This window comes from Monodon monoceros, unplaced genomic scaffold (genome assembly GCF_005190385.1).
Source record: "Monodon monoceros isolate NGI ecotype Baffin Bay Population unplaced genomic scaffold, NGI_Narwhal_1 Super_Scaffold_6, whole genome shotgun sequence".
Lineage (NCBI taxonomy): Eukaryota > Metazoa > Chordata > Mammalia > Artiodactyla > Monodontidae > Monodon > Monodon monoceros.
The window spans coordinates 84,825,543-84,851,575 of record NW_021703783.1 but is presented as its reverse complement, the minus strand read 5'-3'; the positions used below and the strand labels follow the sequence as shown (position 1 = coordinate 84,851,575).

Here is a 26,033-nt window from a genome sequence, read left to right as displayed (position 1 = left end):
TCCATCAACAGGTAAATGGATAAATGAGGTATGTAATCATATAGGATTACAATATAATAGGATAACTTTCAATAATATAAACTATGGATACTCACAACAACATGGATGAATAGCAAAAACCTTATGTTGAGTGACAGAAGCTAGACAGAAAAGTGAACACACAGTATGATTCCATTTAATATGACGTTCTAAAAGAAGCAAAACTAATCTACATTGATAAAAATTACATCAGTTTTACCTCGATGGGGGGAGGTTGGTTGCAAGGGGCCTGAGGATTCTTTTTGGAGTGACAGAAATGCTTTATTTCTTGTTTCTAGTGGTGGTTACATGGGCATATTCTTTAGTCAAAACTCACAGAACTATACACTTACAGTTGGCGTGTTTTTATTCTATGTATTGAATGCTTCAATAAAGTTTTTTTAAAAAGATATGGGTTATGGGTTGGCCAACTAAGTCACTGAGTCTAAGGCAAAAACCTAGCAAACAACCTATGTGATAAAGTCACATAAAGCTTTATCAACACAAAACACACATGTAAATATTTACATTACGTAAAAGCCATTGATTGTGCTATTTAGTGCTTCAGAGGATTCAGTCCAGGGAATGCTCTGTGAACTCTGCCAGTTTGGTATGAATGAGTTTAGTATTTGAGCTTTCTGAGATGAATGCATCAAGGGTATCCCTGTATTGATTCATCAAGGAATACAATTCCCATCTCTACCGACTTCTAATATGGTACCTAAGCATGAAATCTGAGTGACCCTTAAAAAGGCAATGACTCTACATCCTGGGCTTGGGGGATGGCCAGGCTAGCTCTTGGTCTGTACAATCCTGAACAGGCACCATTCAATAAACTAGGAGAATGGTGCAGAATACATGGATGGGAGTCCCTGATGTTGTCCAAAGCTTTAGATGGCCTCTATTTTCAATATTCTGGAAAATATTCAGAGCAAATACCCCAATTTTCAGTTAGAAGAATGTAGTTCTCTTATCCATGACATCCACTCTTTTATGCCTAGCAACACCTCACCTTCCCTTTTTTTGGTACTGATTTTGAGAAATCATTTTCCCTCACTCCACGCTTTCTTTTTGTGAACATCAATTAGAGGTCCCATGACTAGGCAACCTTCCTGACCAGGGGTTGGCCTCGCTGAGTCATATGCCCATCAGACTCCTTCCTAGGACTCTGAATGATGACCACAGCGTTCAAGGATGGCCCAGGTTGAAGTGTACATTAACCATCTGAGGACGGAGCTCGGAACTTTCCCTTGTTTCTTCCTCCCCAGATTCCTGATGCCCTCCCGGTTTCTGGCCTCGCGCAGACTCAGGTATTTTCGCTTTTCTGTAAACTGCCTGACTCCTTCCATTCACTTCCTTTTCTGCTAAATCAACCAGTTAGTTTCTGTTGCCTGCGATATACCCCAGCTGCTATAACACCAAATTTAAAAATCCAAAGAAAGGAGCCAAAGCAGCAGCTTGGTTTACTCCTGACTTGGCCGTGAGAGACCTGGCTTCCAGTCCCAGCTCCGCCACTTCTCAGCTGTGTGGCTCTGTCTTTGGGCAGGTCGTTGCTAAGCATCAGCTTGCTCATCTCTAAAATGTTTCATAAATATTTCCTGAATGCCTTGGGTGCCAGGCTAAGACAATCATAATGCAGTTTTATATATTTCTGGAAAACATTTATGTCCCATAAGGATTTCTGAACCACATGAAATGAAGTTCCTGAGAACATTTTATCAGATGTAAGAGATTATCTAAATAAATAAAACCTTTTCTTTCTGAGTATCTGAAAAACTACTTGTGGCCCAGCCCCCCAGGGGTAACGTGCCATTCTTTCTACAGATAATTTAGTTGTTGGATCTAATGTGGTTACTTTGTTGACATTTAATACATTCACCCAGTCACTGCCTAAGGCTTTCTTGGGTATATTTTAATAGGGCAATTATATAAAATCTCTCTGTCGGCAAAATACAATTTTGGGGGGAGTCAATTAAGAAACCCAGAGTACTTCTCTGTATTAATTTTCTGAATAATTATTTTATAAAAATCATGTACACACAAAAATCCAACACTTTTGTCCTTCTGTGCAATACTGTAAGACTCTTATTTTGATACTAGGGCACAGTGGCCGACTTTTGGCAGAGTGACTTGAGGATATAATTAATAGTTGACATACACTCTGCTTCCTGGACTCTTGATTTCTCTGGGAACATATTTAGATCTGGGCAACAATGACCTACTTGCACAGCTGGATTTATTCTATTCTTAAATCTCTGGAAATATCCAAGTCAATGTGAAAGGTGCAAATGAAATATAAGTCACTAAGCCTGGGTTTTAAGGAGAGAAACAAATCATTTGAAATGAATGAAAGTGTAGTTCAACCCTACAGTAAGGAATTTGTTCAAGATTACAGGCTACCTTGACTCAAGACATGAAGACATTTGCACACATGTGTACATACACATATACAGGGACACAAATGGAACCAACCAATGAATCTCAGGAAAATGCTGCTAAGAATGTGGTTATCATAGTTCAGGTTTCAGATCCAGGTTCTATGTAGGGTTCTATGTCCCATAATCCCTCTCTGCCTTTGAAGCCAAAACAATATAGCTCTGAAGTCATAGAATTTTTGTTGTAGAAGGATCCTTAGAAGTCATCTAGTCATATCTGTCACTTGACGCTAGAGCTCCCTCTGCAAATCCCCCCAAGATAGTCGATATATTGTCTGGGGAGAGTCAGTTTTGCATAGTGGTTGAATGCACACGCTTTGGGGCAGAGACATAGCTGGGTTATCCAGGCTTTACCACTTACTAGCAGTCACCTAGGGTAAATACCTTAACCTCAGTTTCTTCTTTTATAAACAGTAGGTGATAACAGTACCAGCCTCATAGGGTGACGTGTGAAGCTTGAATGAGCTAATAAACGTATGGTGTTTGGCACATAGTAAGGACTTGGCACACAGTAAGTGCTCAAACAAAATGTTAGCTAGCATGGGCTACTATCAGTAATAGAGAGGCCCATTCCAAAGTTAAAACAGCAGTTCCAGCTGCTAGGAAGGCCAAAATTGGCTGTCTGCTGCTTCCCTCCCATGGGTCCTAGTCTGCCCTACAGAGCTTAACCAAAGCCCTGAATCACTATCGACAGGGAAGGCAGTGCTCATGGCCCACCCGAGTCTCCCTGTTATCAAGCAGAATGGGCCCAGCTTCACTGATTGTTCCTCCTGTCACCCTCCATGGCCCATGCCCTCTTCCCTGGACAGGCTCCAGCCTGCTGGAGCCCCTTTTAAAGTGGCATCTGTTTGGCTTTGTTTACATGAGGCTATCATATTGACCATCTTGACAGAAAAGCTCAGTCCACGAGGGGTAGGGTGGGGTGGGTGCATCACCTAACCCAGCCTTAGACTGTGGTTAACCGAAGCCCAGAGGCTGCTGTCAAGGGTTTGCCAATGAGGGAACCAGCTAACCAGCCTCTTGCCAGCTGTCCAACATCTGGCATCTCAGCTTCCTCACCTGTGAAACAAAGGGAATAACAGTACCTCTCTCACTGAGTAATTGTGGGGATTCAATGAGGTAACACTTCCTTTACTCCCATTCTTTCTTGACATCTCTTCCAGTCCAGTTTTAATGCCCACTAGTCCACTGAAACTGCTCCCATCACAGTTACCAAGGATCCTCACATGGTCATATCCAATGGTCAAGCCTTGGCCTTCATCTTTCTTGACCATTTAGCAGCACTTGTCGCAGCTGATCGTGTTTTCCTTCTTCAAACTCTTTCTTCGCTTGTCTTACAGGACACCACCCTCTCCTGGCTGTCTTCACCTCGCTGGCTACCCTTTCACAGTCTCTGTTGCTGGATCCTTTTCCTCTTCTCAAGCTCTAGATGCTCTAGAGGTCCCAGGTCAGGCCCATTCAGTATCTACACTCACTCCCTAGGTAACCTCATCCAGTGTAATACTGTGGATAAGAGCATGGAGTGGATAAGAGTGTGGAGTCAAACTGCTTGGGGTGAGTCCCAGCTCTGTAATTCACAGGTTGTGTTGTGGAGGGAAGTGATTTAACCTCTCTATGCCTCAGTTTCCACATCCATAAAATGGGGAGTAATTTCCTCAAGTTTTGGTAAAGATTAAATCAGTTAAAACAGATAAGGTGTTTAGAATGTGGTAAGCATTCTATACATGTTAGCTACTATCCAGTTCCATGGCTTTATCCACTATAAAGATACTGATGATGCCCAGATGTATATCCCCAGTGCCCATCATTCCTCTGAACTCTAGTCTCATATCTAAATGCCTCCTGGCATCTTCACGTTGATGTCAAACAAGATCTCAAAGTTCCCACATCTAAAACTGAATGCTGACTCCATACCATCTCCCACCTTTCCCTGGCCTCTCCCATCTCTCTAACAGGCATCACTCTTCACCCAGTTGCTTAGAGTCACCCTCAACTCTCTTTTTTCTCTCATCCAACTTTCAGCAAAACTTGTTACTCCATTTTCAAAATACAACCAGAACCTGACCTCTTCTCATTACTCCCACCACTATAACCTGGACCAGTCCACCATCTGCGATACCACCTAACTGGTACCCGTTTCCCTTCTTGCTCCTGTACAATCTGTTCTCTATCCAGGAGCCAGCGTATACCTAAAAAATCAAAATCCGATGTTGCTCCCCTGCTCAAACGCTCCAGTGACTTCCCATCACACTTGGAATGAAACCTAAATTACTCTCATTTCCTAACAAGGCTCTTTGTGACCTGCCTTTGCCTACCTCTTGGCCTCATCTGCTACCACTCTCTCCTGCCTACTCCACTCCAGCCACACAGTCTGCCTTGTGTTTGTCCAATTTCACAAGCAAGTTCCTGCTGCAGGGCCTTTGTATGTGCAGCTCTCTCTACCTGGAATGTTATTCTCTCACATCTTCCTATGACCCTTCCTCATTCCTTTAATTCCTCATTCCTTCCTCATTCAAATAGTTACTTATTAGAGAGGCCTTCCCAGTCCACCGCATCTAAAGAAACACCCCCTACCCTCACTCCTGTCCCGTTACTATCTGTCCCTTTATCCTAGTTTTCTTCATAGCACTTAATAACACATCCGACAATACATGTTTTTTGTTTGTCACGCCTACTAGAAGGTCAGCTCCTTGGGGGCAGCAGCTTTATTCTGTTTTGTTCTATCCATAGCACCCAAGGTGTGTCTGGGACACAGGAGGTGCTTAATAAATGTTTGTTTGTTTTTTAAATGTATGAAGGGCTTCCCCGGTGCAGCGGTGGTTAAGAATCTGCCTGCCAGTGCAGGGGACATGGGTTCGAGCCCTGGTCCGGGAAGATCCCACATGCCGCGGAGCAACTAAGCCCGTGCACCACAACTACTGAGCCTGCATGCCACAACTACTGAAGGCCGTGCACCTAGTGCCCATGCTCCGCAACAAGAGAAGCCACCGCAGTGAGAAGCCCGTGCACCACAACGAAGACCCAATGCAGCCAAAAATAAATAAATTAAAAAAAAAAAAAAAGTGACTAGTGCTTAGCACAGTTCCTGGGTCAGAGTCAATAGCTATAAGTTTATGATGTCAATTTTAGAAGTTAAAAAAAATGTTGAACAGAAATGCCAAAAGTCTTTAGTGATACTATTTAAGATGTCAAAAATAAAAATATCATATTTTCACCCAATTTCAATATATATACACACTTATATTGTACTTACTCGGAGTTTCTTCTAAAATTTCTTGGAACTTGGTTCTCTCATAATCTACCAACTGGCGTTGGAGATGTGGTCTCAGACTCCTAATCGTAAAATTGACCATGTCCATTTTCATGAGATCCAGGACATGAAATATTTGTCTAAAAATTTTAGAGTTAAAATAGTTAGAGAGGTGATTAAGAAATCAATCTGAAATTCATTAACTATTACTAATTTTACAGGCTGGAAAATATAAACATCCACGAAATGGTTTTAAAGTTCCAATCACTTTGACAAGGTCACTTTTCACAAAAGGCATTATACATGCATTCCAAATGTATTCTTCTAGAGATCTCAAGAGTATTTGCTTTAGCAAATACACCTCCAGCTGATCCATTACATTCATCCATAAACTGATAGACACTAAGAAGCATAAACAATGAGTCTTAACAATGAGACAAAAAAGATTCAAGAAGGAATTTTCATTTGAAATTTTATGGAGTCTGAACATAGTGTACATTGTTTCTGTTCCTAAGGAAAGAAGAAAAAGAAAAGGAAAGAAAGGACAGGGCAGTAAAGCACAGGGGGAAAAACACTGCATTTTAGAGTTAGGCAGCCCTGTATTCAATTGCAGCTTTACAACTGACCAGCTCTGTGGCCAGGAACAAGTTACTCAATCTCTCTGAGCCTTAGTTTCTTCATCTGTGAAAGAAAGGGACAAGATCAACCTTGGAGGGATGTTGTGAGAGTCAATGAGACAGTGAACACAAAATGCAGGGGAGAGTGACAACCAGTAGGTGCTCAATACACGAGGAAGACGAACACCACAGAAAATCCTTCAAAGCAAGGATTCTACAACTGGAGAATCTCAATCTGCCAGAGCTGAGTGCAACTCTAAGGATACTTACAGCCTATTTTACAGATGGGGAAAGTGTGACTTTGAGAGGTTGTCAACTTTCCCAGAGTCATAAAGTAAGTAACCCATTATATGCAAACCAGCTTCCTTTCCCCTTCCCTTTCCTATACTATTACGTGAAACTTAGTTCTCAATGTGGCTGTATTCTCAAAAAAAGGAGAATTCCCCTCAATGGCAAAAAGTACTGCAGACTCCTCTCTCCTCTGGGATCACAAAGAAATTACTGTCTACACAGCCAGATTAGAGTCTTACGATCTTACTGTACACATCACTTCCTGAGGGAAGCTGTAGCAGAGATAGCTAGACGACCACCAAAGGTCCATGTTGCCTTCCTGCAGTGTGGATTTGTGGCTGGGAAATGTGTTCCCAGACAGCAGCCACGTTTCCCAGGCCACCTTCAATGTACGTGGTACCACGGGACTAGGTATAGTCAATGTAATGCATTGCTTCTGGGCCTAGGTGGTTAAACACTGGATATGCCTTCCTCATGATCTCTTTCCCATTCACCAGCTAAATGTAAAGGACTCCAACGAGCTGGGTGAGGGTGGAGCCAAGGAGAGAAGGAGCCTGGGTCCCTGAATGACACATGGAAGGCTGCCTGACCAAGAATCCCTGACTCGGACTCTGACATGAGTGAGAAACAAACGTTTACTGGTTAAATCACTGAGAACTCAGGGTTTACATGTCATAGCAGCTAGCAATACCCTAACTAATGAAGAAGCCTTCCTGGATCCTTAACTAGGTTAGGTCCCCCTGCTGGAGGCTCCATTAATCCCCTCCAGTTCCCTTTTCATAGCACTTAACACAACTGTAATTCCTTGTTCAAGAGCTGTCTCCCCATTAGACTGTAATCAGAGATTGCATCTGCCTTTTCCATCACTGCACCTCTAGGGCCCAGCACTGCCAGCTAACAACCTTGTTGGGTCACTCAGTGTGAAAACTCCATGCACACAATAAATGATTGACTTGCCCCTTGCTTAGGTGGTTTCTTCCTAGGGTTCCTTTGGGAGAGGAGGAACCCTTATTCTGTGTTCCTCAATTCCCACACTTCCCTTCTGAATGAACTCAAAGGTACTCTAAGAAAATGCAAGCAGCAGAACCGCTAACCTCAGCACATCCACGATGTTGCAGGTAGCCTTTAACTCTCTGATATCATCATCTCGCACAGGAGCGCACAGCTTTCCCATCGTACTGATGACGTAGTTGGCCAGGGCTTGGATGTCGACAGCACTGTGCTCAGCCTGCTGCCTAATGAGGTCTGTATCCAAAACTTCACAGATCTGGTTGCGAAGCCGGTTGCCACCAGGAGTCAGAAAAGAGAGGAGAACCTATACAGGGAGAGGAAAGAAAAATTAACAGCATCCTTACATGAATAAAGGTTGTCATTTCTAATTTCAGTGTCTAGATGACCAAGCTCCCTGTCCATATTTTAATGCCCCGGATGCCACAGAAGTTTGCATCAAGTGGTGGATCAGAGGAGCACTCCAGGGTCCTGACTCTAAAAAGAAAGCTCTGTCTTCTGAATGAAAGCCTCCCCTCCCCTCCCATGGGAAGTTACTAACACTATCGGAATGAAAACAACTGGTAAGGAAGCAATACTGTTGAAAGAACTTCAAAAAGTTTACAGAGAAACCGTGCAAAGACAAGTTGCAGATCATGGCTCCAAAAGAACCCTTTAAAGAAGGGCGAATAGAAACATCCCCATGGGCTCTATTAGTATAATATATTTACATGTGAAATAATACATATTATATGAGCAACCTATATTGTGCATTCACTACACAGCAGACACTGTACTTATAGACACAGCACGTGGTTAGGAGAACAAGCTCTGAGCCGGAGTGCCTCAGTTCAAATCCCTTCCACCCCTCAAAGCTGCGTGACCTTGGGTGAGTCAGGGAACTTGGTTTCTTTATATAAGATAATAACAGGCATAACTACCTCCCAGCATTATAGTAAGGATAGATGAATAATCTAGTGCTTGGCACAGAGCAAGTGTCTTGTAAAAGTTAGCTATGACTGTCATCTGATTTAATTCTCACAACTACTCCAGAGACAGACTTAAGAAGAGGGAGCCTGTCACTAAAGCAGGTCTATCTAACTCAGGCTCTGTACTCTGAAGCACCACAGCCACTGCCCTACATGCTAAGCATTGGCTTGAGTTCCTGCCGCTGCCCTGTTTTCCCAGCCTGCACCCCATTCCAGGAGGTGCAGGAAAAAACCCTTTCGGTGACTGAACTGGCTCAGTGTTTCAAAAGAGTCTCCAATACTCTCTGCAGGACATGAAAACACCTTTGGGGGGAAAATTACTAATTAATACAGACAACATCAACTTGCCTCTCTGATTTCTTCAAACAGTTTGATGGCGTGTTCATACTCAGGGGGCTCAGCGTTCAGTTCTGATTCCAAGACGTCCCAGAAGGCCTGGTGGACAATGTGCCTCACTCTACCGGCCAAGCTACAGGAATGAAATGGATCGATTTTAAAATAAGCACTATTTTTCCTGATTATAAAAGAAAGATGCTTATTGTAGAAATCTTAGAAAATGCAGAAAAACAGAGAATAAAAATTGTTCATAATCCTATTATTAATCTTTTGACATATTTGACATATGTTCAATGAATGCATTGTTTTAATATAATTGTTTTAATACTGAGTCTGTACAATATTATTTAATACTCTGTCTTAAGTGTCTCCCCTAGATTTTTTAAATGCTTCCTCCTTATAGCTTTTGATATGTTCATAAAATTTCATCCTAAGGAGATACCATAATTTACCTAGCTACTCTTCTACACAGACTTTTAGACTTGGTCTAGATTTTGGGGATGAGATGGCAAAATTGCTCTTTCCTTAACAGCTGAAGTTTCATGGCATGGAACAGAACAGATTGGCCCATGGAGACATGCATTTGATTGCCTGCCAGCTTCAGCTTAGATGTCCCATTTAAAGTTGGCCAGACCAAAACTGCTGAAATAGGAGCCTTCCTAGGAAAAGCTAACAATGGAGTAGGTGGCCACCTTGCTTTACCCTGTACGTCAATGCCCTAAAATAGGCGTATGTTAAAACACACAGGGACCTCTCTGGTGATCCAATGGTAAAGAATCCGCCTTCCAGTGCAGGCGACGCAGGTTCAATCCCTGGTCGGGGAACTAAGATGCCACAGGCCGCGGGGCAGCTCAGCCCACACACCACAGCTACTGAGCTTGCGTGCCTCAACTAGAGCCCGTGAGCCACAAACTACAGAGCCCACCTGCCACAACTAAAGAGAAGCCCGTGCACCGCAACAAAAGATCCTGCATGCCTCAACGAAGATCCTGCGTGCCACAACTAAGACCTGATGCAGCCATAAAAATAAATAAATAAATTTTAAAATAGATAAATAAATAAAACACACATTCCTACTGAACTCCTACACCATTTTGCAACAGCTTTTAGAAAAGCGCATATTTGCCTGAACTGTAATTACCTGCAAGTCTCTATCCCACACAGGGCTATACACCTCTCTCAGGTAGAGGTCACTTCTTCTAGGTACCTGCCACTGTACCTAGCATAACACTTGTCATTTACTGAGGGTTCACTGAATGCATGGTGAATGAATTAATAATTTGATAGTTAAGCATATCTCCTAATTTTTCTTTTAAAGTACAAATAGCTAAATATACAATAATGCTATGAGAAGTGAAAATTAGCTTTCTGAGGAGTATGAGTTAAAACTGTTTCCATAACTGCAAATACTATATTCTACTCAGCCACTTTAAATGTGAAAACTTATTCTAGTTGCCTGAATAGATTTATTCAACATAAATGCCATTTCCAATGTTTGAGACTCTCTTGAGCAATTACAGAACAATTAGAAAGACAAACATTGCTGGGACAGACTTTTGCTCTGAACTTTACAAGCCTCATGTACTTGGCCTGAATGCACCAACTAGGAGTGAGCTAGAACAACTTCATAGCTCCCTGAGGGATGTTGGAGTTTAAGTTTTCCCAAAGGCTACAAGCTTTTTAATTTTGGGGAGTGGAAGAGGTAGGGAGGAAGGGGTGGAGATGAAATCAGTCAAATCATTTATAAGCATTCCTACCTGGTCTCAGAAATCTGACTTATTTTACCAAGTGTTTCCCCCGACTTGGTAAAATATGAGAGTTGGCCACATTTTAAAGAGTAACAAGAGACAGTGCTTTGAGAGCTATCACCCTGTCTCCTTATTTGTCACAAATAATAAACGCTTATGCTTTGATAAAAAAAAGAAAAAAAAGTAAAGACTTGGTCATTGTGGAGGGTCATCTGATAAATCAGCAGCTAATGATACGCTATTTCACTTTTAAACAAAGGTAATGTGTCCCAACTCTACGTGTTGTTTCCCTTGCTCACATTTTCTAGCCGTGGCAGAAAATGAAGAGAAGGGAAATTCGTATCTTCCACAGTATCAAAGTACTTACATGCAAGGCACTTATATGCCCAGGAGCATGCATTTAGAGTGAGTGTTGTGGAGAATGCTGAGGCTCAGATATGGTCACAGCAGAGCCAGGATTCAAACCCTGGGGTCTGTCTGATCCTAAAGGGCCTTCATTCAGCCTGTATTTGCAACTTTTGAATTTAAAGCACAAACACTCCCAATTTGTCTTTTCTGTACTTCATAAAACATACTTATTTTAACTTCAAAAATTCATTTTTATTAGTCAATAAATGTTTATTCAAAATTCAATATGTGGTAGGCCCTGTTTCAGGTGCTTGGGTGTAGTGAAAAGAAAGCCTCTGCTCTCAAAAAGCTTACATGTTAGCAGAGACAGAAGAAAAACACACTGAAAGGGAGTAAGACAATTTCAGAGCCACAAGGAAGGCAGAGGAAGACAATGTGGTCCACAGTGATGAAGAGGTGCAGATTTGGCGTGGTGGTTGAAGAAAGCTTCTCTAAGACAGTAAGCGACCTTAGAGCTGAGACCCAAATGGGGAAAAGAAAGCAGCTGGTGAAGATCTATGGGAAAAACATTAAAAAAGAAGGAAGGGGCTTCCCTGGTGACGCAGTGGTTGAGAGTCCGCCTGCCGATGCAGGGGACGCGGGTTCGTGCCCCGGTCCGGGAAGATCCCACATGCCGCGGAGCGGCTGGGCCCGTGAGCCATGGCCGCTGAGCCTGTGCGTCCGGAGCCTGTGCTCCACAACGGGAGAGGCCACAACTGTGAGAGGCCCGTGTACCACAAAAAAAAAAAAAAAAAAAGAAGGAAGAAGGTCCAAGTCCCTGGGACGGGATCAAGCTGGTGTACTCCAGGATTAGCAAGGAAGCTTCAGTGTGGCTGAAGCACAGCAAGCAGGAGGAAAAGGAGGAAGAGACATGGTCAGTGAAGGGGGGCCTTGCTCATCATACTAAAGAGTTTGCATTTTTATTCTAAGTGTAATAGAACCATTGAAGGGTTCTATAAGCAAAGACATGATCTAATCTGATTTACCCATTAGAAAGATCACTGTGGCTACCTGTGGATGTGGAGGATGGACGATGCAGGAGCTAAGGATGGAGACTGGGCAACTAGTTAGGACACAAAGAGTCCAGGTCAGAGACGATGGTGGCCTGGCCTGGGGGTGTAAGCAGCACAGCTGATATAAAGGATCATGGTGAAATGCAGTCACCATAGAAAACCAAACAGATAAACCTACTTTGGCCAGTAATCCTAAAAAGTATTAGTGATTATTATAAACAACACCCCCAGAAGGGAGACTATGATCCATATTTTAAAGAAGGAAAATTATTGGTTTACTATTTTCCTGCTTTAAAACAAAAAAAGTACTGAATGGAATCAAATATTATATGTTGTCTTAATTGACAGAGAGAATGCCTCCCAATTTATGAATGGCACTGTGAGTTTTAAGATTCAGTGCCGTTATCCATGAGTCAATTTTTTTTTTTTTTTTTTTCCCGGTACGCGGGCGTCTCACTGCTGTGGCCTCTCCCGTTGCGGAGCACAGGCTCCGGACGCGCAGGCTCAGTGGCCATGGCTCACGGGCCCAGCTGCTCCGCGGCACATGGGATCCTCCCGGACCGGGGCACGAATCTGCATCCCCCGCATCGGCAGGCGGACTCTCAACCACTGCGCCACCAGGGAAGCCCCCATGAGCCAATTTTGCCTCTAAAGACTATTTACCTGCAGTAATGGCTGCAAGACTTTTCTCCTCTTTGTCCCAGGGGATCTGTGAGCCACTAAAACCAGAAAGACTGAGGTAGGATATAAGGGCATGGCTCTAACTAGAGATCCCTTGGGCATGAGGTTAACCAGGGGTGCCTATGCAGCTGTGATTCCTCCCCCCAGAGGCTTCTGGATCACCTCTTACCACTTTGGCAGCTCAGCTGCATTTACTTATCTTTCACAACCTGAATATTAGTTTTTAATAAGTCAGGCTGCAAATATTTCTTGAGCAGGTACTGCATGTCAGGCACTCTGCTAGGCAATAAGGACAGAGCAAACAATATAGACATAGTTTCTCCGTTAATGGGGCTTTTGGTCAAGTGGGAAAGACAGACTTTGAACCTAAAATTATGAAACATCTTAACAAGAGGGAGGTAGAGGGGGCTATAGGAGTCTTTAGAAGGGGATTTAATGTAGTCTAGTGAGCTCAGGAATGTCAGGAAAAGCTTCCTTCAGGAAGAGACATATAAGCTGAATTCTAAAGATTATAAGTAACATATACCCTAGAGGAGTGGTTTTAAAAACAACTATAAGACCTTGTTAGAGAACTAAATACTGTTAACTCCCAGTGGATATTATATGAGACTGTCCAGGAATCAGTGTGAAAGTCTGTGTTTGCAGTACACACACACACACACACACACACACACACAGAGTCTGCAGCACAGGTTATGCACAACACATGCCTCCAGGTTACCTGTTCTCAGGGAGGGCATCTTGTTTCAATTGAAAGTTCTCATTTACAGCAATCTCATGAGCAAGAGTCATGTTTGATAAGTTCCTTGCTGCAGCCATCACTTCATCAAATGTTACAACCCTGGGAGGGCTTGTTGCTGAAAGGAAGACAAAAACCAGTTAATGCTCTGGAAGGAGTTGTCATCCAATGAAGCCTCCTGATGCACACAGGGTTTAAGTTATTCCAACATATATTTTCAGTAAGAAGAATATATATCAAAATAGATCGATTCCCCCACTTAATACTTAAGGCTCCAAAAATTTAAGAACTCCTTTGATAGCTTCAGTTACTGTATTGAAAATAAATTGTCGGCCACTCTCGCCTTCTGAGATAGCCCACGCTCTGTCTGTGGAGTGTGTTTCTCTCTAAATAAATCCACTTCTTACCTATCACTTTGTCTCTCACTGAATTCTTTCTGCCATGAGACATCAAGAACCTGAGCTTCATTAAATCCTGAAACCAGATACTGAAACCCCCGCCAGGTGGGAGAAGTTAACTATATGCTGCCACAACACTCAGACCCAGGACCAGTTGGAACCAGAAGGTTGATGCTGCTGACTCCCACGCACCTCACCACCAGCCAATCAGAAGAAAGCCCATGAGCCGATCACGTCCTCCTCTTTGAACCATTACTATAAAACTCCTCACTAACCCCTCCAGGTCAGGACACTCAGTTTTGAGAGCATTAGCCCTCTGTGGCCCCTTTGCTTGGCAAAGCAATAAAACTATTCTTTACAACTTCAAAAAAAAAAGAAAGAAAATAAATTGTCAAATGTTTCTGAGAAAATTTTATTAATATAGCCTATTATAAGTTATTTTAAAAAATTAAATCACCTCATTTTTTAGCGAATATTGATATCTGCATTTATTACACGTACTCCACAGGAAATTGATGACTACTTTTTATTCTGTAATTCATAACTCCCATTAATTTAAGCAGACTCAAAATGAACTGATTTTTTAAAACTATAATTTTGAAAAGTATATGCCGTATAGCACAATTCTAAGTTTTGCTAATTGGTAGTTATCATTTGACTTCGCTGAAGCATAACTTACCTCCTCGTAGGACTGTCCTGAGGTGACTAAACAAGATAATTTAAGTAAAGAACATGGTAAGAACTCAATAAATGTAGATAATTAAAATAAAATAAATCTGATAAGCTGATAATCTACTTCTCAGTAGGAAATAGTGGGTAAAGAATTATTTTAGTTATCTGTAAAGATTATTCAAAAAATTACTCTAACAAGTCATGTCTTTTTGAAATCGTTGTTGGAACTCTTGGCTTCTGTTAATTAAAAATCATTACCTCAAACAACAATCCTGACTGGCAATACTTTGCTACCTAAAATAATTTATTTAAAAAAAATTTTTTGGCTGTGCCACGCGGCATATAAGATCTTAATTCCCAGACCAGGGATCGAAACTGCACCCCCTGCATTGGAAGCGCGGAGCCTTAACCACTGGACTGCCAGGGAAGTCCTTAAAATAATTTTAGAAATAAGAAGAGGAGGAGGTAGTGGAGAAGGTGGAGATGGAAGAGGAAGAAGAGGAGGAGGAAGGAATGCTGATATACAATTAGTAAAACCCTTCTTCAGGACACCTAGGTACCCTGCTGGAGACATCAACTCCATGTATAGTAATAAAGAGTGAGAAAAAGCACTGAAAGCTGGGGGGCTGCTAATAAATTCTTCTGCCAATTCTCTTTCCCATTAAGATTCTCCTTAAAACTGTCTGTATCCTTTGGTCCAGCAATCCAATTATATCCAAAGGAATTCCTAGAAAGGCTTTATGCACCACGATGTTCATAAAGCACTATTTGTAAGAGCAAAAAAAAAAAAAAAAAAAAAAAGGAAATGAACTAAATGCCCAATGATTAATCAGAGGTTAAATAAATTGATGGTATTTTCACTTGGTAAAGTAGTAAGCAGTCATAAAAACGTTTTAAAAAAAACATTATCATGAGTAAATATTTTAGTTATAATAGTAAGTGAAAAAAGTCCACATACATATACAAATGTATATCTATGTGCAGTATGAAAATATGACAAAGCACTATCACCTGTCATCTTTGGGTGACATTATAGGCGATAATTTCTTTTCTTTCTACTTATCTACCTTTCCATTTTTTAAAATGAGAATGTACTAATTTAGAATAAATACACGACAGATGAATGGATAAAGAAGATATGGCACATATATACAATGGAATATTACTCAGCCATAAAAAGAAACAAAATTGAGTTATTTGTAGTGAGGTGGATGGACCTATATATAGTCTGTCATACAGCGTGAAGTAAGTCAGAAAGAGAAAAACAAATACCGTATGCTAACACATATATATGGAATCTAAAAAAAAAAAAATGGTCATGAGGAACCTAGGGGCAAGACAGGAATAAAGATGCAGACCTACTAGAGAACAGACTTGAGGACACTGGGAGGGGAAAGGGTAAGCTGGGACAAAGTGAGAGAGTGGCATGGACATATATACACTATCAAATGTAAAACAGATAGCTAGTGGGAAGCAGCTGCATAGCACAGGGAAATCAGCTCCGTGCTTTGTGACCACCTAGAGGGGTGGGATAGGGAAGGTGGGAGGGAGGGAGACGCAAGAGGGAAGAGATATGGGGATATATGTATATGTATAACTGATTCACTTTGTTATAAAGCAGAAACTAACACACCATTGTAATGCAATTATACTCCAATAAAGATGTTAAAATAAATAAATACAAATGAACAAACTTTTTCTGAAGTGGGTATTTGATCATATTAAATGCTAGTTGCTTCTCTCTGCATTTGCTTGGGCAGCTTAAGGAGTTATATTTCCCATACAAAATGTCAATTAAAAAGCTAAAAAAAAAAAAAGACAAACACATGGCTTCACACATTTCTAGCTTCCACACACAAAAAAGGAAAAAGACATCTCCCTTCACCATGGCACTCTTTTCATTCCTTCTCGTACTCCTGGTGCAGTAATTCTCCTCGTGGGCACTTCTCTGGGGTGATTTGCACAACAGTTTTTGAAATCAGTAGGAAACCCTTTAGATTATTTCATTTCCTGCCTGACCCTTGAGTTGGGGCAAGTTTCATTCCATGTAAACAAGAAAGGACCGATTTGAATTTACCCTTGAATGTGGCTCAAAAAATGATCTCAAGGAGTAGCTTTCTGCTAATTGAGAGAGAAGACAGGTGGGGTTGGGAGACCTGATTTATAGCCAAACCAAAGCAGATCAGAGACAATGATGAAAATAAAAATGGGCAGATTGTAAACATCAATGGCAATTTATTGCTGAGAGCATGTACAAGACAGCTGCAGGGCCCTGGCAGTGCCATTCCAGTACATCTAGAAGGGGAAAGTCAGTACTTTGCTCTCATTCATTTCCGAGTTTTAAAATCCAACATGTGTGTCTAGAACCACCTCCACTCCCCATTGGCTTACAAGCAGGAGAGCTGGATTTGCTAGAAGAGTCACTTGTAAAGCTCTGCCTGGAGCAGTCATAGTCACTGAGCGAAGCCATGCTTTCGGAAAACCGGGAAGAGTCTGAATCACTTGGCTGGTCCTCGCCCACACACTGCTTCTCACCATTGAAGGGCATTTTGTGTCACTGGAGTGCGGGTAAAGAGACAGCACCTGCACAGACAAACAGACCCTGTGTCAACGTTCTGCGGTACTCCCTCCAGTGGTGCTGGCGCTTCGTTCAATGTAGAAAGCCGTGTCGCATGTGTCACAGCACTGGAAAGGCCCCCAGAAGATGACCTCCTTCCTCCCATGGCACCCGGGCCAGGCTATCACTAGGCCTGCAAGACTGCCTTCCAGAAAGGGATTCCACAGCCAAGGTATGCGCTCACACAGGACATACTTGGTGTGAACGTGGAGCAGCCCCCAGCAATAAAGCATGCTCAAAAAACAATGCGCAGAGCACACACTCTCTCCTCCTGAGGGTGCTAAAGCGTGGGAGGGTAAGAGTGAGAGTGTGGGGCTCTGGGTTTGAAGCTTGTTCTGTCTTTTGACATGTGACCTTGGAGAAGTCACTTAACTCCCTACCTCATGAGTCAAGCTGGGCTGAAAGACTAACCTCATAGGGTTGCTTGAAGATGAAACAGGATTAATCTTATTAAAGTGCTTAGCACAGCATTCAAATGTTTGCTATTATTATTGTCCCTCTGTCTTTGTTTTAAATAAAATATTTTTGAAATCAGCCTTTTTAGTTGTCTGTGAGCCTCCTAGGGAAAGAGGAAGACTAATTAAAATTTCTGCCCAGCAAGTATATAGGTTTTTCTCCTCCATTTTCCCATGAACTGTCACGCTATGAAGAGTAAGGACTGGTATTTCGTTTGTGCTTTAGACAGTACCTACTGCCATCCAATGAACAAACAGGCACAAAAGATCCTGATTCACAGGTTGCGGGGAGAACAGACACTAGGAGACATACTGTGCCATAAAACCAGTCCCTGGACTCTATATCCATGGCTGTTTCTGGGACATCAGATTGCTTCCCAGGGAAGGGCAGGGCAGTTGGGCCCAGTCAGCCACTGGAAAGGAGATCCTGGGTACCCAGGACGCTCAGGCCTGATCCCAGGATCCTCAGCCAGGCCTGGGAGGAAGCTGGCCCTGATATGAGTGTGGTGATAGCTGACACTGAGGGGAAACCTGGGCCCGAGGAGAAAGGCACCTCAAATCCTGAACAGATGGCAATGATAGTAAGGGTTCACTGAGTCTCTTTAAACCTGAGCCACCAATGAGATACTCAGAGCTTTTAAAGCTATCAGAACGGGAAACCACAACTACCCATGGAATGCCTGGAAATGCCTGCAGTTTCTTCAATGATTCCTTTGATGTGTATTAAGTGCCTACTATGCACCAGGCACTGGGAAAAGTAACAGTGAACAAAATACACAGGGCCATCCTCTCATGGCTCTCAAGTCCAGTTACCTAAAACTGCGTGTGCCAGATGCTAGAGGACAAGGAACGGGAAACCAAGGCATTGCTGAGGAAGCACGCGAAAGGAGAGGCAGGGTTGGGACCAAGGTAGGGGGATCGAGCCTTTGCTGAGAGAAACAGTGCTATTCTTTATCCTTCGGGTGATGACAGAGAAATGGATGGGCCTGAGAGGGACTTACTAAAGGTCAAAAGCCAAGGGCACTTGCCCCTGGCCTCACCTAAACAACCTCTCCAGTCCTGCCACTTGTGGAAATGCACCCGTGCTCAGCCTACCACTTTCGCAAACAGAAAACCACCAACTTGGAGGCTGCCTCTGCAAACCGAAGGGCAGGGAGTGGGGACGAGCTGCCAGGAAGCTCCCCAGTAGATACACTCGCCTTCTCCTAAAGCCCAGAAGCCAACCATCTCGGACACAGACTGAGGGCTGACCCCTGGCATCCTCGGCAGTGAACTCACCTCCTTTACCGCAGGCAAACTAGATTCTCCTTGAGCGTTAACTCCCATCTGCTGGAAGGGGGACAGGTGGGGGTGAGGATAGAGGACAGAAGAAAGGGGTCTGCTCCAACCCTTCCAATTCCACCGAACCCCAGATCCCAACTGGTGCGCTTACCCTTCCCTCTAGGCTTCTCTCTTCGCCAACATTTTACTTCTCACTGATGGCATTTCTCGAAAATGCTAGCTTCTCCAGGAAGCCTTCCCTCTACGCCGTGGCCAGAGCTAAGGACACTCTTCTTTGTACACCTGCAGCACATTTCTTGTATCTGCACAATAGCACTTAGACCCTTGTAGCTATTTTCCTCCTGTGGCTACTTCCGACTCTCCTTAATAGGCAGGAACTGTGTCTCGTCCCACCATCATCAGTGTCAAGTATGTGACAAATATTCATTTGGTGTTAGCTGAATGGGAATCACTGAATCCCATCTGGTACAGCTGCAGCCAGAACATTTGCAAACTGATTATCACTTCACATTTACAGGCCTGCTGCTGTCAAAGTTCAAGGTCTGGAGCAGAGTACCTACCACCTCAACCTGCTTTATTAGGCTTAAGACTCAATATTCCCTGGTCCTGGCACACTCTTACTAGAATATCTTAAACTCTGTTTCCATTTTATTATTTCTTTCATTCATTCAACTGTAACAACTGTGCTGTGATGCTCTGCCCTCAATTTCTCTTCGCGTTGGCTATTTTTCCAAGTAAGAGTGAATAAGAGCTTCCATCCAGTGGAATTTATGAACTGGGTTAATAGCTATAACTATCCATTTCACTTTTCTACTCCAGCTGAACAGCGCACTTCATAGGTTTCTTAACTGTGTCTAACAAGGCAGCTAAGTACAATGATTAAAAAAAAATAAAAAGCTCTAGGTTAGGAGGTAGAAGTCCTGGGTGTAAGGCCTGGGTCTGTTGTTGATTTGCTGCATGACTTTATCCACATCGAGTCTGCTCTCTTCACCTCATTTTTCTGAGGGGGCTGGGCCAGCTACCAGGTGTCTTCTAGTGAGGAATTGCTAACATGCTATAAACCCAGAGTTCCATGAGGCATCACTAGAAGCTCTGAGAAATTAAATACGCTCATGGCAGACATACTTAATAACATGCAACTACGCTTTCTTCCAACAGTTCACTGGAGGTAGAGTTTCTGGCATAGGGGATGTAACAGAAAATGTTAAAGCATCAAAATGTTTAGAAACTCTTGTTTAGTTAAGCCTCCACATTACATCTGGGTTTTAGTGGACCCAAGCAGAAACTTTTCTTTGAGGCCAAAATGCACACTATTACTCTATCAAGAAATCGCCTGCGTCCTCATATTAATAATACCTAACTCACAGGGTTGGTGTGAGATTTCATTCAGTCAATCTATGTAGAGTGCTTGGAACAGTGTCTGACACAGAGTAAACAGGATACAGATGTTTGCTATTGTTAGTATTATTTGCTTTAGTAGTTGTTATTATCATCATTTCAGTCATTAAAAACTCTAGAGGGAAGAACATGATGATAAAAGCATGTTACCCTACAGATAACAAAGACCGGTATTTAACCTAGGACAGAATTCTTGCATTTGTTTGAAATACAAAAATCAAAAGCAAATGGCCCATCATGGTGTAAACAGTTTTCTGTAAGTTCCTTCACACTTGCTCTTACCTTTCTTCGTCTCTGGTTTCCATACAGGTCATCTGGGGACAAAGCTACTTGACTCAAAGACACCGACGGTAATTAGACTGTTTTTAAAGCTATTTTGGATTCTCTCTTAGAATAGTGATAACGAAAACAGGTTGTTTCTTTAAGAAAGGTAATGTTTCTCATACTGACAAACCTAGATTTACTTAACCTTCACCACTGCGACTCACAAACCAAACAACTTTCCAGGAACACCACTTCTCATCCTACCTGGGAGGATTTACTCACTGGCCAAATGTAAAGTCAATGTGAAGAGAGAAGATAACGCCAAAACAAAGCCTCCAACACTCCAGTGAGTCACTATTCAAAGAGAATAATCACATTTTTCATTGTACTGTTCCACATTTTATAATAATAAAGGCAGTATTATGTCATTCTTTCCAAGGTCAATGACTGGGAGGCAGCAGGCACTTGAATACTTATTGTTGAATGAATGGCAGTATGACCACTGACATTTTAGAGAGGAGGGAACAGGTACAGAGACCTGAAGGGGCTAGTCCTGTGTTCCAGCACATATGGAGCAGAGATCAGTTTTTAATTTGCCAGGGATCCTCAGGCTGCATCCAGATTACCGACTTTACTTCCTTATTTCCTTTCTGCAGCAAACTCTATCTGCAAATGATCCTGCACTGGTTCAGGATTGCAAAGATCCACCAGTGACAATGCACATGTCACCGAAGCAGTTAGAACACTGGCTCTGGAGCCAGATGGACTGGTTCCTTGATCTCGACTCGAGATATTTACTGACTGGAGACAGGGAACTTACCATTTATGAATTGGGGACAATACTATTATCTACCTTGTAGAATTGTTGTGAAGATTAATTGAAATAGTCTATGTCAAGTACTTAAACACCTACTAAGTGCTCGACAGATATCAATTATTATTTTATTCTTATTAGAGGAAGTCATGAATTAAAAAAAATATCAATGTCATAAAAAACAAAGAAAGGTTGAGGATATGTTCCAGATGAAAGAGGACTTGACAACCGACTGCAATAGATGATCCTAGATTGCATCCTGTACCAAAGAAAAAAATGCTATAAAGAACATTATTAGGGCTTCCCTGGTGGCGCAGTGGTTGAGAGTCTGCCGCAGATGCAGGGGACACGGGTTCGTGCCCCGGTCCGAGAAGATCCCACATGCCGCGGAGCGGCTGGGCCCGTGAGCCATGGCCGCTGAGCCTGCGCGTCCAGAGCCTGTGCTCTGCAACGGGAGAGGCCACAGCAGTGAGAAGCCCGCGTACGTACCGCAAAAAAAAAAAAAAAAAAAAGAACATTATTACATCAATTGACAACACGGTTACAATACTTGAATCTACTGTCTGTATTACAATGTTAAATTTACTGAAGTTGATAAATGTGCTGTGATTGTGCATTTAGGAAAAAAGGCCGGCGATATATGCAACTTTCTCTCCAACGAGAGAGAAAAAGACAAAACAATAAAGCCTATGGAGCAAAAGGTTAATAGGTGAATATGAGTAAAATGTAGACAACAGGGAGTTCTTTGTACTGTTCTTGCAACTTTTTCTGTAAGTTTGAAATTATTTCCAAGCAAAAGGTTAAAAGAGAAGAAGTACTGAACCAAAAATTCAAGTCTAATTCAGAACAGCCCAGCCTCCTGTAGTTTTCAGATCTTGATTGTTCCCACCACTACAATAGCTTAGATCCACTCTATTACAGAAACTCTTCTAGACAGTCAAACCCATCCCAATGTCCTTCTTGAACAGTGCCTAGTGAATAAAACAAGAAATCGTCCAGAGCCCTTCTGAAAAGGCAAAAGAAATCATCATTTTTAAGAGTTCTTCTCCAGGTGGGTTTCCTTTTCTTAAGAAGTTTCCTGGCAGTGGTTTATAACCTCTCTGTGATCTGGCCTCTGCCCACTTCATTCTGTTACCACTCTCTCCCTAATCCTTCATGCTCTAGACACAATGGCCTTCTTTGGGCTCCTCAGACATGCCAAACTTCCTCCTTTGGAGCACTTGTACCTGCTTTTCTCTTCCAATGGGATGTTCTTCTCCCTGATCTCTGTGTGGTTGGAGCCTTGTTGTCATTCAGATTTGAAAGCAAATGTTACAACTTCAAAGTGACCTTCCTTAATATCTCCACTAATTCCATTTAAATTCGTCATCTTAGAGCTTAGAACACCGCATGGGATAGAGAAGGAGCTCAGTGAGCATCACTGATGAACAAATTAAGCCACATTCTATTCAAAAGACAACTTGGGTCGCCCTTCTCCTCTGCCTCACTCACACTGCTCATATTCCCATTATGCAGTCATTTAAAGTACGATAGTTGTTTTCCACAAATCTGCCTCGCCACTAAATTTTAAGCTCCTTGTGGGAAGAAGCTACATCTCCCTTCTCCAATTCCCAGTGCAAATTAGCAAAGACTCACAGTCCCAGAGCTTAGAGAAACTTTTACATTGTGCCTTTCCAACTCCTGATGCTAACTGATAGCAAATAATAACAATTGGAGTTAACAGTTATTGAATACCTACCATGGCTCGGCCCCCATGATAAGTGCTTAAAATCTTTACCTTTTATCTTCTTGAATCTTCATCATAACCTTGCTAGCTAAGGTATCATCATTATCCCTGTTTTATAGATAAGAACCTGAGGCTCAGAGAGGTTAAGTTATTTGCTCGAGGGTTCATAGCAGCGGCAGAGGCACAACTCTAATCCAGGCAGTGGATCCTTAAAGCCTGTGCTCTTTACCACCCTAGGATGGCTGCAGAAAATTTGGTGTACTGCTCATTCTTTCCTCTCCCACTCTGCCATCGATCTACGCACTACCATGTGGACACTTGCACATGTGGTAACAAGCTGACCTTACCCCCGGGGTGTCTGCTTAAGTGCTATGCCGTGAAGGGCATCACTGAAAGAGTCCATTGACCAAACTTATTCTCAACCACCCCACTAGATTGACTGAAAATCCTCTATCAGGGAGCCATTCTTTATGCACTGCAAAATCCCTCCTTAAAACCCAAATATTATCAAAAGGATTAATTGCTTATAGCTAGCATGAGTCAAAAGCATTTTGAAGTGAATTATTCAGATTATCCAGCAGGGCCCTGAGGAATGGAACCCATTCAATTAAGGTTAAGTCATGAAAAGAGAAAATTTCAAGAAATATCTAGCGGGTATCATTCTTCAAGACCAGATCAAGGTCAGCTGCAAAGACAAGCATTCATATATTTGTAGTAAAGGGCAGGGAGTCAGAGGAGTAGGACTGGGCTCTGAAGAAAACACTGCAGGTGATAAGGAAAAATCTTCATCTTCTGCGAAGTGCTGCTTTAGAACCAGTCCTAAAGAGCAGCAGCGCTTAAAAAGTTATTCACACGCAGCAAAGCAAAAACCACAGGGCAGAGAGGTAGGTGCCTGCTCCATTCAGCTAGAGAATACTGGTCTGCATCAAATTAGAGCCAACAAAGAGCTAGATAAAAGCCAACAAAGCCAGTCATTGTCTAAAACAGCAGATGTTCACGCCACACATAACATTACAACGTCAGGGAGAAGGATTTCTAGGCACTTTTCACACTTGAAAACACTTCTTCTCCCACCCCTGGTTGGCCTGTTTTAGTACCTGTTTCCCCCTCTGGGCCCTCAACCGTCCACAAAATGGCATTGAAGCTGCTTCCACACACGACTGGGTATCTTCAGCTCTGGGCCACTTCAAGTCAGGCAAACTCCACGGGCTGCCAGGGTGATAGATGAAATCCCTGGAGGCAAGAGGAAAAGGCAGGCCGAGCGCCTCCTGCAGTGGGAACCACTGTCATAACCTCATTAAGTTTGCAGGTGGGACAGAGCAAGGTCTCTGACCGGGCTGGAGACCCACGGGACCAAGAGGATCTTGGGGGCCGAGGGGCCGACCAGGGACAAGGACAGCTTGTCTAGTTTCTTCAAGGTGAAAGTCACAGGATAACCATCGAAGACAGCATAAACTTTAGTCACTTGAGGGCCACTCTTCACGCCTGTTTCCACATTTCCATCCTCACCTGTGCTCTATCAAACACTTCTCTTTATCTGAACTAGATTTTTGCATTTAGATACACTTAGTTTGAAAGGAAACTTTATATCATTGTGAAGTCGCTCGGCTTAAGGGAACAGTTTTTCTTAATACTAACGAAAACACTTAACCACGTTCGTCCACGTGCCATCTCAAATCATCGCTGTGACCAGAAGTGGCGCCACACAGAGTAGCAGCCTTGGGAAGCACAAGCCAACCCTGACCGCCCGAGGGTTCGAGCCCGGGCCTGGTGGGCATGTCCCGCCTCTTCCCCGCAACTGAGGGTACAGTCGTGCGGACGCATCGGCACACCCCTCGCCCACGTCCTCTGGGCGCCCCTCCCCTCCAGCAGCACGTTTCCTGTCAAAACAAACTCTTGGGGGAGGGGACGGCGTAGGCCGAGCCGAGCACCGAGGAAACCCGGGCAACAAACCCCAAACACACAGGTGGGGCCCCTCCCGGCCCCGACAGCGACTCAGTTCGCCCACCCGGGCAAGGGGCTGCAGGCGACAGGATGCCCGCTCCCGGAGCCCCGATGGTGGGAAGCCGCTCGCGGCGCGGTCGCTGGCACGGACCCAGGGGGATGTAAGCAGAGGCCAAGCGGCCCCGACCCTGGCGCCTCCAGGGCCCGAAGCCCGCGGCCGCTCCAACACCCACCGTGGCCACTCGGCGCCCGCGTCCCGCTCCCACGCGGGACAGCGGTTCGAGGTCAAACAAGGTGATGTGGCGGGTTGGGGGAGCAAGGAGCGGACCTTTACCGCCCCTGCCCCCGGGTCCCAGGACCGCGCTCCAAGGTGTGGTGGGGGAGACCCTCGGGCTGCCCGGGGGCGACGTGTCCCTCTCCGCCGGCCCGGGCCCATCGCCTCAGAGCCCGCGACCCCCTTCCCCGGGATGGTACGCACCGGCTCCGACGCGGCGACAGGCGGAGGAGAAAGGCGACTGAGTGAGCCCGGTTCGGGCGTCTCTGGGTGTTCCCTCGCCCAGCACGGCATAAACACCTCAGAAGCCCAGGAGTCCAGCAACCCTCAACCTCCCCGGCCCCCTCCTACCCCCACGCGGCATTTAAAGGGCCGGGAGGGACTCTAGAGAGGCAGCCACGGCGTGGCCATCACGTAACCGGAGAGAGGGGGGAAGACGGCATCGGGGAGAAGGGGAAATCTAGGGCACTTCAGCTTCCATGTCCGAGCTCTGACAGATCTGACCTAATACAGGACATTTCCCTCATCTTCGGATGAAAGAGGCCAAGGAGAGCTCGGATTGGGTGTGTTCTGGGTGCGAGAGGGAACGGTTTCCCCCCCGTGGGCTGAGAGTGGTGCGGTGCGGGGACTGCTAGGGGCGGGGAGAGAAGTGTTTACGGAACTAGGGCAGCGGTGCCATCCCCAGCTCTCTGTGTTGGA

At 43.8% G+C, this 26,033-nt stretch overlaps 1 protein-coding gene and 1 long non-coding RNA gene across 8 annotated transcripts in view; one reads left to right on the top strand and one right to left on the bottom strand.

Annotated features, from left to right (window-relative positions):
• The window catches only part of TCP11L2 (t-complex 11 like 2), a 41,684-nt gene extending 16,003 nt beyond the window's left edge, over window positions 1–25,681 (bottom strand). The window contains exons 1-8 of one of the 7 annotated variants that reach the window (XM_029206081.1): window positions 24,214–25,037; window positions 19,066–19,196; window positions 18,912–18,959; window positions 16,953–17,144; window positions 13,474–13,609; window positions 8,936–9,056; window positions 7,706–7,926; window positions 5,707–5,843 (exon numbers count right to left, since the gene is read on the bottom strand). In XM_029206081.1, coding sequence (XP_029061914.1) covers window positions 5,707–5,843; window positions 7,706–7,926; window positions 8,936–9,056; window positions 13,474–13,609; window positions 16,953–17,109 — 772 coding nt within the window. In that variant the 5' untranslated portion in view covers window positions 17,110–17,144; window positions 18,912–18,959; window positions 19,066–19,196; window positions 24,214–25,037. Of the gene's footprint in view, window positions 1–5,706; window positions 5,844–7,705; window positions 7,927–8,935; window positions 9,057–13,473; window positions 13,610–16,952; window positions 21,712–24,213; window positions 25,038–25,538 lie in introns of those variants that run through there. The other 6 variants (XM_029206080.1, XM_029206074.1, XM_029206077.1 and 3 more) reach the window with 6 other exon arrangements.
• Window positions 7,767–9,169, top strand: LOC114885790. The gene is made up of 3 exons (XR_003791184.1): window positions 7,767–7,854; window positions 7,997–8,182; window positions 8,957–9,169. It is a non-coding gene; the product is annotated as an uncharacterized LOC114885790 (long non-coding RNA).
• Window positions 25,682–26,033: the final 352 nt, after the last annotated feature.